The 13,232-nt window shown below is 42.8% G+C and overlaps 1 protein-coding gene across 2 annotated transcripts in view; it reads left to right on the forward strand.

The window, feature by feature from the left end:
* Positions 1-2,703: 2,703 nt before the first annotated feature.
* Positions 2,704-13,232, forward strand: part of runx2b (RUNX family transcription factor 2b) — a 39,773-nt gene continuing 29,244 nt past the window's right edge. For both annotated transcript variants that reach the window (XM_034228786.1, XM_034228788.1), the window contains exons 1-2: positions 2,704-2,814; positions 3,036-3,159. In XM_034228786.1, coding sequence (XP_034084677.1) covers positions 3,102-3,159 — 58 coding nt within the window. In that variant the 5' untranslated portion in view covers positions 2,704-2,814; positions 3,036-3,101. The remainder of the gene's footprint in view (positions 2,815-3,035; positions 3,160-13,232) is intronic.

Below are 13,232 nucleotides of genomic sequence, written 5' to 3' on the forward strand. Positions count from 1 at the left end.
TGAATGGAAATAGGTACAGTGTATGATCTGGGGGATTCAGTGTGTGTGCAGCATTTGAGAAGACTTTCCCTAAAGAAAACGTTTTAACGTGCGCTGCAACTCAAGAGCCATGTTCTTATTTTAGACAGCAAATATTTACAAAGCAACAAACCAAATCAAATGTTCACTGCACAAAAATAAGGTAGGTGTCAAAGACTTGTGGAGATGCTGTTGTGTAGAATTCGGGGGGGATTGTTTGTATTTCAAGTTTGACATTTGTATTCCCTAACAGCACATTAAAGGTGGGGTAGGTAAGTTTCAGAAACCGGCTCGAGATACACTTTTTGTTATATTCCATGGAATGCTCTTAACATCCCGATAGCAATGAATATCTTAAGTGCTTTGACAAAAAATCCATAAAAAAAAGTCATCTGTGGAAACCGTAATACTGTAAAAAGTACATCCAATCCGTTTAGCCGGCCCGGCTAAACGGATTGGATTGCCGCCCTGTCCGTCAGCCTTCCATCTCGTGCACGCACAAATGTATCTCGTGCCCTCATTGGGTGTGCATTGCAGCAGTACTTCAATGACTCGCCAGCAACAGGCGGCCACTTTCACCAGTCTGCTGACATCATGTGCGCGTTCATGTGTGTTGGAGGAGGTGCTCTGTAAGGAAGTCTGAAGGAAGGGGCGGATTCTTTTCGGCTGTGTACTTTCAAATTTTAGTGCACTCGAGCCGGTTTCTGAAACTTACCTACCCCACCTTTAAGGTAATTAAGTTTTAAATAAAGGTTTTATTGCTCAATAATAAAACACATTTAGTTTCAGCATTTAAACAGATGATTTACACACATGTTTCATTATTTGTATTTTTAGCTCTCATTTTATACTGACTAGTTAGTAATTATTTCATGACTTCACTTGGATGTAACACAATAACATGTATCATTGATGTAATGTAACGTTTGCAAAACAATTACTGTAACATTTTTTAATTTTAAGACAAATTGTGCTTATATAAATGCTCAATTCATGTACAAATTACCCCCTAAACATGTCATTAAACTGTACATTTTCATTATGTAACAGTTTAAAAATTATTTATAATTTTTTTTTCATCAGCTACCTTTTCTGATATTTAGTTTTGAAAAAGTGTGGGATATATATCTGTGATTTCTGCTATTACCTCAATGCATTACAAGTATAACTTAGTTTACTTATGGAGCTCACAGCAATACAGATATGCATTTTTAAAAATCAGCAGCACCACAAATACTTTACAAAGCACAGTTTCACTGACTCCCTGTTTAATAGAAATGAGTTACTATGAGTTACTTAATTAGATATCTCAAAGCACCTGGCACATACACATGGCTTTTTAAATTCCTATACCCCAGGCTGTGATTAAACTACAATGACATATTTATGCAAATGACAGTTTAAAGGTAGTTTCAGTTGGCAATAACAAAGAGCACAAGGCATTGGTCTTATATGTACTGCGTAGTACATGCCCACTGGCCTGTGGCACAGGTTGACTGATATACTTTCAAACCTGACTGCACTCCCAAGTCCATTCCTCACATTCTTCTGCTTCTCTACTAACACCGTCTGTGTTTTTGATCTGTCGAAACAAACACCTGATGGGCGCTGATCAAACACGGGCCGTGATGTGCAAGGCTGTTTATTGCATGTGCGTGTGTGGGAATCTGTGTGTGTGATGATTCACCGATGATTGCCGTGAGCTGGCTGTGCCGCACTACATGTTGGCACGGCCATTCTTGCAGGGCGTCCGTGTTCAAGTGTGTGTTTCTCTCCGGGTGTTAGCGAGACTATGAGAAGGCATCTCTTTCACATGGGGAGACAGGTGGCCACGATTTATGGCCTGTTACAGGAATCGCCCACGTCTGCCGCTTCTATGAGAGCCAATTAAAGGTCAGTACGGACTTGCATACATACACACAGTTATTACAGTAGTGACACTGTAGTTACATGAAGTTAGTGACAGCAATATGAAAGTGTGAAACAGGAGGAAAAAGCATCAACAAAGTGACAGCTCGCACACAGTTCTCTGTAAATAAGCACACCACCCCCGCGTTCTCCTCACACACACTCACCCAGCCTCTCTGTCTCTATTTTTCCCCATTCTCTCTGCTGCACATGTATACACAGTCACACACCCAGTCTCACACCGCGAGCCAGCCAGCTATTCGCTCCTCACTCACACCCTCAAGTCTTACCAAGCTCAGCTCTCCCTGCTCAGAGGCAGACAGGAGCAACACAGCAGCCTGTTAAAGGAGTTGAAGAGAAGGAGCAGTGGAGTCAGGGAGAGAGACATAGAGAAGAAAGAGGGAGAGGGGGATGAAAGAGTGAAGGGAGAGCCTAGCAGAGAGAGCACTGTTCTCCATATGCTGAGGACTTATGGGCGGTTGAACAAGCTGCCCCCACTGAAGCCTCCTGACTCATGGGAGCGTCAGCCCCCGATCCCCCAGAGAACCTGCAAACGCTGCCGAACCACGCGTAACAGAGAAGGAGGGGAGAAAAAAAGTCAGTGGAGAGGGAAGAAAGCCACAACGGTAGGCTGTCCCACTCAACTGCCGTGCCGTGATGACGTCAGAGGACATGTGACCCGGGCTCTCCAGTGACGGCACATGGAGGGCAGGAAAGAGACGAGTTTTAAAGCTGGTGCCTTTTGGGTTGTGTGAGGGCTCTTGCTCGCTTCCCAAACAACCACAGAACCACAGACGTGCGGCTCGGGGTTGGTGTTTGAGGGCGACCCGGAGTGTAAATGGTTAATCGTCGCGGGCCAGCACCAGTCACAAGGACGGCGCTAAGCGAGTAAGTACGTTCCAACCACACTCGCCAAGCAAGCAAGTCCGACACCATCTGATCTATCCGCAAAGACGATATTTGCCTCTGCAATTTTTTTTTTTTTGCTCTATAAAACCAGAACCTGGTTGTTACTTGTGGTCATCTAAATAGTTGATACGTAAAAGCATGTCTTGTGGATGATTTTTCCATTTTTTTTCTTCATGACACGCTGCGTGCTCTTGGTTTAGGACGTGTCAAGGGTCACGGAAACCACAGAGGAACAAAAGTGGGGCTTGCTGCGACCAGAAGCAGCTATGGCATCTAACAGCCTCTTCAGCACAGTGACACCATGTCAACAAAACTTCTTCTGGGGTGAGTACCGCTTCTCTGCTTGCTGTTGTGTCTGGAGTTGGGTTATTTGGAATTGGGTGATGGGGAGGACTTGGGGTCAGGTGTTGAGGTTTGGATTGAGGAATTAAGGGGTTTTGGGTAAAGAGGGTAACGACATTGGATTTGATCCAGATGCGGGGGTATGGGAGGGGGATCAGCTGAGGTCATTGAGGACCCTGCTATCAAGGTCCAAGCTTTATGTGGTGGAGGAACGACCCAACTATCATCAAGACTTTCTGTGGTGCGCAAATACAAAAAAACAACAACCAAAAAACCTCTATTCATTTAGAGATTCCAGTATTTACTCTACCCTATGTTTATAAATATTCCTCGAACAGGAAGATGACATGTTTGTGCAACATACCCTTAGATTTACAAAGCGATGCCATTGCGGAACCAAAAACAAAAGCGCGGGTGATATTTTTGACAAACGTAAACAGACGCCTCACAAGAGAGTTTACAGTCGAGCATTGAAACAAGATGTGGGGATCACTGGATTGTGTGTGTTGGGTGTCTGTGTTGTTCATGGGAAAGAAGTATTGATCAGAATGCCAAGAAAGGTCTGTAATCGCTTCCTGAAATTGTTCCGTCGGGCTGCTGTCATTAATTAATCAGGGTGGATTTCTGCAGCCTCCAGAGAGCATTTAATCGACAGACATGAATCCACTTAGAACAAGAAGTTGCTCCATGTCGACTTCCATGATATGAATTTGTAATTAAAGTGCTGGAATAATTAATATGAAATTGAAACAATCAATTAATTTAATTGACTTATTGCTTCACCGCAAATTCCTGAAACGATTATATATAATTTTGTGTGAATAATTAACTCCTTAATTGTACTTTTTCAAAGAGTTGCAAAATTCAATTTGTTCATTTGAATGCATGTCATTTGTTCAATCATATATTCAAGATCCTGCTTATATCCTAAAGAAGATCTATAGAAAATAAGACCCCAAAAAGTCAAGAGCTGTGAACAGTAGCAGTGTAAATCATATGATTTCCGAAAACCTGTGAAGGCCAACTCGCATGCTGCAGTTTGTGGCCTCTGTTTAGGGTTTACTATATTCTATTGTGACAGCTTCTTTACACAATCTAATTTAATCTGCAAAATAAATGATGTCTTTAGGTTTGCCAGATGAATTTTGAAATTTAAAACAAACATTTCCATTCCTGTGCGACACGAAGAATAGACATTGGAATAGCCCCCCCCCCTTTCCTCCTCTCTCTTCTCCGCTCCGGTCCATAGCCTCCGCTCCTCTGTCCAAATCAAATGTTTAAAAGATGTTTTTAAGAAGTCGCTCCGTGGTCAGACACAGCTGTTGGAGGCTCCGCACAGAAGCAGGGTGGCTCCTAATACACTCTGAAAGCCGGGAGAGAGTGAGCGTCTTCCACCAATCACCACCACCTATTACCATGTTAACCCCTGACCCCTCGGTGTGTCTCTGGGGTCGCAGCGAGAGGAGAGGAGCGGGGCGCCGCAGGAAATTGAAAGCATGCTGTAACAGAGGCAGAAAGGAGCAGATGTGTACAGATGTTCAGGTGGAGGGACTCGGAGGACAGATAATCACTGATCAGGTCTCTGGTATAAAGCATTGTGGCTTGATATTGCGCTGCGGCTCATTGATGTTGCCCCTGTTTATGAACATCTGGGCAGTAAATCTGTCAGTGCAACCACAAAAAGCCCCCTTGACAGCCTAATGTAATTTTGTAAGACCACCGGCGTTTTTCTGTTGTATTCATGATGTAAAATAAATAAAAGTAGTGTACTGTGTTGTATCAGAACCGGCAAGATTAGGATTGGCGCTGTACATTTTTTTTTTTTTGGTTAGGACAAAAAGAGTGTGGATGAAGTTTGATTTTGAGTAGTCGTGAAACTGACATAAAGTGATATAAAAAGTGCTAAATAGATCTTAGATTTTAATACATATATTTATTTATGTTAATATTGATTTTTAGTTACAAAGATTAATTGTTAATTCTTCACAACTTGTCGGAAAAGATACACAATATAACTGAGCTAAAGTCTCGCCTTCTGTTCACTTTATCCTGTCCTCTTGTTACCATGTTCACATTATTTTGTCCGGCGTCAGCCCTTTTTATGGGAACAAAATATGTTTGTGTTAGTTAGAAAGCCACATTACTCCATCCCGTACTTAGAATTGTATTAAAGGACATTTTTAATTTAGGACTGAGTGTACATTCCCAGCGATAAATTGAGCCGACTTGAGGGAGAGGGCAAATATTCCAAATTGAGAAAAAGGGGGCTCATTAAAATTTGTCTTGGCATTTACATCAAGCTTTTTTTCATCTTAATTGCCTCCAATACATTTTTTATAACTCCTCAGACTGGCAGATGAGATGAGGAGGGCAGAATAATGTTCAACATGTGTGGCACCCACTCAACCACCATGCCTCTCTGGGGAACATTTAAGGGCCCATTTTCTCTATTACAAACTTAATTACATATAGACAATTAAGTCATGGGAGCAATTATCGTTCTGTAAAGTTGTGCAGTCGCAGTGGTGAAGAAGAAAAAAAGTGCTTACACAGACGGACCCAAATCAACACGATCAAAAGGAAAGCGGGCCGATGTGGGTAAATATCTGAAGACTCCAGGCGGAAAACTTTCCCCAAAGAAAATCTCAGATCATTTGCAGGGAAACCGTATATGTATTTGAGAAAGGCAGCTTCTGTTGCATAAGTGTTGCCTTAGATCTAACCACATGCCTGCTTCTTGGAGACATCTTAAAAGTGAACCAGACATCCTCCTCCCCTCATCCAGGGAGAGACGTGAAGCCCACTCATCAATAGGTAATTTGAAAAAGCCAGGGGGAAAAATCTGAGCGCTTCACTGGCTGCTACTGTGCAGAGGAGACTCTTCCCTTAACTCCAGGCTCAAAGGAACTCTATTTAGCATCGCTTAATTGTACCTCAGAGGCAAACATGTTATTTAATCCCGCCAGGGTCATATTGATGGAGTAAAATGGTGCTGTGTGTGTTTGCATGCTGCGCTAGCTATTAGGACTTATTAGCGCTGGAAATTCACATTAGTCTGCATAATTCCTGAGGGTAATCAGACTGTTAATGTGATCATTGTTTAATCAAAGATAGATTAATTGCTCTGCATTTTCACTCATAGGTATTAACAGTGAATGGTGGGTTGATTATGGCTCTAAATAGGCTGTAGGCACTTATTAGGTCCAAATTAGAGCGTCATGGTAGCACATTAACCTGTGATTTGAACAGGCTGGGAAAAGTATTTTCCCCCTGTTGATGTTTAAGAAACTTAGTTTTTTGTTCATTTGTAAAGGTATTTGCATGGTCATAGAGCATATTCAATCTGAAACACTATCTGAAGTCTATAGAAATGTGACGCCTTTCCCCAGAAAACAAAAGAAACCCTGATTGCGAGCCACTTTTTTTCTGTAGTATCAACTTTGTCGTCACATCACGAACAACCCTGAACAATATCTGCCTGCTTCTCCTGGTTCCAAAGGAAGCACTGTGGAGTTGTAGAAACATAGAAGAAAGACAGACTTACTGCAGAGAGATCACATTCAATCCTGTATTATGGAGACTGCAACAACAAACCGAGAGTTCAGTGTAAATACTCACAAGGCCCTGTGTATTATCCCTTCTTTTATCCCCATATTCAGTAGCTTGGGGGCTAATTACACTGTTATGATAAGGCAACCTGCCAATTGACTGTGCTTAGCGTAGCTTTCAGCCTGTTTAAAGTGTTGATAACAGATTCCAAAACAATTTTCCGATGGAGCGATAAAGCCTATCTGTTAAAGGTTATAAGTGCTAACACCTCTGCTTTTTATCACATAAATCAATGTGAACGTTTAATATCTTTGCCTTGTTAACTACCTGCCAATTGTGTGTGTGTGCTTTACTGGTTGCTCTGCAAGCTTATGCTACAGAACGCAATGCAATTACCAGGTAGTTTAATGCCAATGTTTTAGCCAGCGAGGCTTTTAATGCAGCACTGTGCTATTTTCACACTTAACAAGATCCTACAGCCCCTCATCCATTTCAATTGCATCATGCTGGGCGAATTACCGTTATCCGATATAAGCCCTCAGAGAGGAAGTAACTACCTAACACTTTGAAAATTGGTCTATCTTGGAACCGGTTCACGCTAATGAAACAGAACACCAGTATTATAACGTAGATTTGTATACCTTGTTCCCTTTGCTCTATGTTTCATTTCCTCTTGGTTTGAGTTATTCTGGTCAGAAGATGGCTTTAAACGGAGCTGATACAGAAAACCGCAGGAAACCTGAACAGCATTGTTAGGCATCCCCCCCTCGCTTTCCTGCGAGAAGGCTGAGGCGGCTTCGCTTCCACGCTGCGTGTTTCTACAGGGGGGAAATATAGAGTGTCGAGCCTCTTGGATGTTTGGGTTCAGCCCGTAACGATGTGAGTGAGAGCGCGGCTGCAGCACCTACACAAGGCCTTACCTGTTCTGCCCCACGCCGTAGAAAAGGGCAGGCTTTTCCCCTTGTTGGTTTATTCTTAAAGGAATGCGGTATCCCCTCTGACTCAGGCTAAACTCCCGAAAATATAAACCTGCTTACCAGCAGGTCATGGAAAGAGCAGCCCGGGTTGGACGTGCTTTTTAAGCAATTCTGATTATTTATCAGGTAACACACACTGTAATTTAAGTGAAGACATAGAAGGCTAGGATTCTACTCAATCTTTTTGAGAGAGAAGGTGATGCAAGATTAGTAAAGGAGCATCAAACAGCGAGCTCTGGCTGTGATCAATAGCCTGGCAGCAGATCAGTAGGGCTGTCTGTCTGAAGGGATAAACACACCGTGTTACAACGTGTCTTCAGACGTTGGTGTTAGCGCTCTCCTTCTCACAAGTTGTAATCATCCCAAAAAAACCTTTTTGCATTTTCAAATGAAGAGTTTGGTTTGTAGAATGTCACAGAATAAGGACAGTGGGGTTTGTAGTTACTTCTGTGAAAGCGTAGTGCCGTATGTGTGCGCTAAAGGTGTCTGTGACAGGAAGATCTGTCCGCTTGATTAATGCTCTCACTCAAACTGGCACCTGGAACCAATCCCCCCTCCTGCCGCCCCCGTCCCATGTGCAGCGTTGTGTGTGTGTGTGTGTGTGTGTATGTATGTGTGTGTGTGTGTGTGTGTGTGTGTGTGTGTGTGGTGTGTGTGTGTGTGTGTGTGTGTGTGTGTGTGTGTGTGTGTGTGTGTGTGTGTGTGTGTGTTGGTGTGTGTGTGTGTGTGTGTGTGTGTGTAGTGTGTGTGTGTGTGTGTGTGTGTGTTGTGTGTGTGTGTGTGTGTGTGTGTGTGTGTGTGTGTGTGTGTGTGTTGTGTGTGTGTGGTGTGAGTGTGTGTGTGTGTTGTGTGTGTGTGTGTGTGTGTGTGTGTGTGTGTGTGTGTGTTTGTGCCTGTGTTTGTGCCTGTGTGTGTGTGCATTCCATACACTGCGCCTTCAGAGGGGCTAAGGGTGGGTGTTGAGGCACAGATGGGACCAGGGGACTCTGAGCGGAAGAAAAGAAAGGTGCGTGCAGAGGAGGGAACAATAGGTGGACGTTCAGTGGAAGGTGTGGGGTGTCATTAATAACACACAGGCCCCATCTCCTAATTTGCTCAAATTACCTGCCCACACGTTGGGCCCCCTGCCAGCGTCGAGGTGTGAACACAACAGATCAAATACACCTGAAAATCAGAGTGCCCACCCACTCGGAAACGCCCACGCAAGCCTTTTATGGCAACTTGACAACTCCGGAAGAGCCCATGTTTATTCTTTAATGTGAGAGTGAGGGGTAAAAATGTTAAAAAAGTTACAGAAGACATTAAATTGTAGAAAAAGAGTAAGTGAGACATGGATGTAATACAAAGGAAAGGATCGGTTTGCAGTCAGAGCAACGCAAGACTGACTCTTTCAAACCACCTCCCATATGGCACTGCGGGGGTGGACATTTACCATCATCTACCCTCCTCTTCTCCCTTCTTCCCTTTCCTTCATCCTTCCCCTTATGTCCACCCTCCATCCTTCCCCTCCCACCCACGCTTTCAGGAAAAGGGGCGATGACAAATGTGATGGGCGGCGATGCTTTGGTCACCGCAATAATCAGAGCCGAGTCACCAACACTGGAACCACCTGTGGCACACACGCGCACACATGAAGACATAATGAAATGTGTGCACAGACACTGAAATGAAATATGCCCCTGAGACACAAAAGGGGCCAGGAGTGTGTGTAGGTGTGTGTAGTGGGATGCCAGTCTTTGATCTTTGACTCGTGTGTGTAGCTGATATTGACAAGTCCCTAAGGAGAAGAGGGAAGCTATAAAATGGTAGCTCCTGTTCGTAAAGTGGCCTCTAGAGAAAGAGATATAGAGAAAGAAAATTAGGTAAACAAGTATGAAGATAACTGGGATTGAGAAGCAAATGATTACGTGGTAACACTTCTCTTTAACTCGCTATTATCAGCAGACATTGTTTATCAGTGTATATGCGAACAATTTATTAAGCATCTGAAAGTGATTCATTCACTTCTTCCACATGGCCTTCATCAGTGGATGAAGGCCATGTCAGTGGAGTTAACTCAGATGCTAAGGAGATTAAAGGAATGTGGATTTGATTATATTCTTAATTTAAAAAATAATATCTTATGCACTTATAATTTTGCAAGCATAATAAATGGGTTCAAGCATCCCATATGATTCTGAACCAGAGGGACCAAATACATTTGTAAATTACTTGATTATTTAAATAAAAAACTAATATTTCATACATATAACATTTTATGTTGCTAATTACACAAATGCATGTACTGACAAAAGTTGTATATAACAAGACAGATATGTGTTTAAAACTACATTAAATTGTGTTATTAATTCTTTATTAAGTGTCTGCAAGCTTTATATGGGGTTCCATTTAAGTGTTGCCAGTTGTTTTTATCTTACAATTTTGCTGCAGACTTTTTGCTGTGAGAAAAGGAAAAGTTTCGAACAATTTATGCGTGTACAGCGATGTTACAAAACTGCAGAATCCCCTAGGTTACATTTCAGGTTGTTTCAAAGCGCCCTCCTGCGACTGAGACTGCCAGTCTTTCGAAAAACTTTTAGCTGCTGTGTTTTATGTTGATCACTGAGCTGTTCCAGTTTACACATATTCAATCCAATCATAGCGCTCCGACACGCAGCTCTGTGTGATCAAAGTCTATATACATACACGTTTTCTGATCCTCGCAGAGCAGCCTCTCAGTCTGGAGTCGGATTCTGTCACTCACCCAGACAGCTGCCCTCTTACAGTCGTCTGTACTTCATTTTGTTGTTGCAGTTAAAAGTTTTCCGTCAACTGTTGAGCTCCTCATTCTATTTTCTGTCTTTTCCCCAAAGAAAATAGGTCTCTCTCTTTTCTCCTTTTTGGACGGAGACCAATAACAGGCGTTTTCCACTTCACTTCTCCTGATGCTGAATGAGCAAAGGAGGATCCCAGGGGAGCAGGAATATTTTATTAGAGTGATATTTTTGAAAGTTCCTCTCCTTCCTCTATTTCTTTCTTCCTCTCTTGTGATGGAATTTTAGGATGCTGCAACAATTCTGCCTGTGTGTGTGTGCGAAAGAAAGCCCACGCAGAGCAAAGACAATTCAAAGCTACAGCTAAATGACAGGCTGGGAGCTCCAGTCTTTTGAATTGCATTTCTTTTTATTCTGGCTTGGGAGGAGGATCGGTGGGGGGGGGAAGCCCAATTGGGACAGAAAGCGTGCAGTTTAGTCTCTGGAGAATAACACTCGGCTCAAACTAAAATAGCACTCATTTTTTGCTGACAAACACTTTTTAATGTGAGGGAGTTTTCGTGTGGAGTTGAGCTCTTTTTGTTTTCTTATTTATGACAAATATTTCAGGGAAGAAAGCGTGGTGTGTGTGTATTGTAGCCTTGATTTCCTGTAGCTTAAAGTTGTAATAGGGAAACATAAGAATGAGCAATGTCTGAGTTCTTGAGCTTAATTGGAAGCACCGAATTCTAAAAAGAAAAAGAGTACATTTAAATGTTTTACTTTAAGGAAATATATACTGCAAAATGTATTTCCTATTCCCACAGCTGATATATCTTACATATTGTAAGAAATGTCACTTTCACATGAATACTGCATTACACACATGATTACTCCTACACACAAACATGCACACACATCCAGACAGATACACACACACACCCTTTCCCTGCAGGGCCCTGCAGATGCAGCAGAAACAGTAGAGTTGGTCTCTCTGGTAAACAAACAGTGAGAGGCTGCTGGGAGTCTTCACTGGGCCTCTAAATTATAGTTTTCTTAACCAAAGTCTCAGGGCCAGCCCCTTTACTGCTACACACATACTGTGCATACACACCCACAACAAATGCATATGCGCACATTTATAAGCTCATGACCTGTGTACATTAAAGGCAAGCACATATGCAATCAGGTGGAAATGGGACCTTGTCTGTGCTGCAGTTGAGCCAAGAGTAAAGCTTTTATAGACATAAGAGAGACTAAGAGGCAAGCAGGCCCTTAGGGCCCATCATAAATATTACTTAATCATCAGGCACACAGTGTGAGGCAATTACTAATGAAAAATAATCTGTTGCAATGTCAACAGAGTGTAATGTTCACAGCTTTTAACCCTGTATACCTGTTTTATGATTTATGTACTGGTACTAGCTGCTTTACTTTGACAGAGTGATATGTGATGCTTTGTGGTTTGTGAAATATTCACCTATTTTAATTAAAAGTTACTAAAAGTTGATGACGACTGTTGTCCACACATTTTCAGTGTGAGGAGGTTGGGTTGTTTAGAGCTTCTTTAATTGTCTCTAAATGAGTTCTGCAACTACTGGGGACAGTTTTTAGTCTCTCTGGGATGCATGAACATATCAGAGTGATCTATGATTCCATCAAATCCCCTCAAAACACTTAGGATGATCAGTTCTCGCTAAATTATTTGCTGTAAATCTCACGCCTCCAGAGTGACAGCATATTCCAAGCGGACAATTTAATTGTCAGCCCGAGACCACATCCCAACAACTCTATTGCCAAAGAGGGGGTTTTTATGTGTGTGACGTTGAAATACTCAGCTTATAATGCAGTACCACAGAATATATTGTGTTTGAAGGACAGCATTTCACAACGTAATTGATGTTCCCTTTGGGACCAGGCAGTTGATGAGTCTCCCTGTTCAAGACTCGATTCAGGCGCTATAAAGCTGGCGTCATCCGAGTCTCAGCCAGGGGCAGAGCAGACAAGAGATGAAAAGGCCCTTTCCTGGAACAACCGGCAACTTTTGAGTTTGTGTGGAAAAGGCAGGGTCATAGGTCGCATAATAACAAAGTCATTTATCTTCTGTGAAATCATGTTTTCCCCCTTTTACTTTCATGATGTTTCCTTTCATTGAACCCACTTTTCCTATAGATGACTGGAATTGATTTTGTCTGAGGACATCTCAGGCTGGAAGCTATGAACTCCATCCACCCTTCCTTCCTTCCCCCCCCCCTCCCCCCTACACCCCCACCTTGTCGTGAGTCATTTCTGACCAGGAGCTTAATAGGCTCAGTCTAATTACAGGCTACGCTTTTCAGCAAAGGAACCATCTCTTAGTGTGCTTCATCAGCGATGACACTCAACTTTATTTGTTAACTCGTTCGGCACTCAGAGCATCAGATGCTACATGTGAGGCCAAGCCAAGGGTTTTCCCAGGCCTTTTTGACGCCTTAATAGTTTGGAATCTGATCTAGGATGTATGGCTTCAGGTTGCAGAGTTCATGCTTTTGGAGAGGCTCCGAGCTGGACTGTGACCAGAAAGAGATCGGGAAAAAAGAAAAGGAGCGAGATCCAAACCCTCGGAAGTTGAGTGCTCGATGCACGCCCATGCGGCGCCTACCCAGTACTGTTTTTGTATTTCCTGTTTATCTGATTGGCTGTTGTCTTAGTGCTGGACATGCTGACTGACAGTTTTGACATTGATTACCCCCCAGAAATGAAGTAGCAAAACAATGCCAGGACTCGGCTTAGTGGCTGTCAGATATATTGCCCAGTA

The sequence above is a fragment of the Gymnodraco acuticeps genome, unplaced genomic scaffold (genome assembly GCF_902827175.1).
Source record: "Gymnodraco acuticeps unplaced genomic scaffold, fGymAcu1.1, whole genome shotgun sequence".
Taxonomy (NCBI): domain Eukaryota; kingdom Metazoa; phylum Chordata; class Actinopteri; order Perciformes; family Bathydraconidae; genus Gymnodraco; species Gymnodraco acuticeps.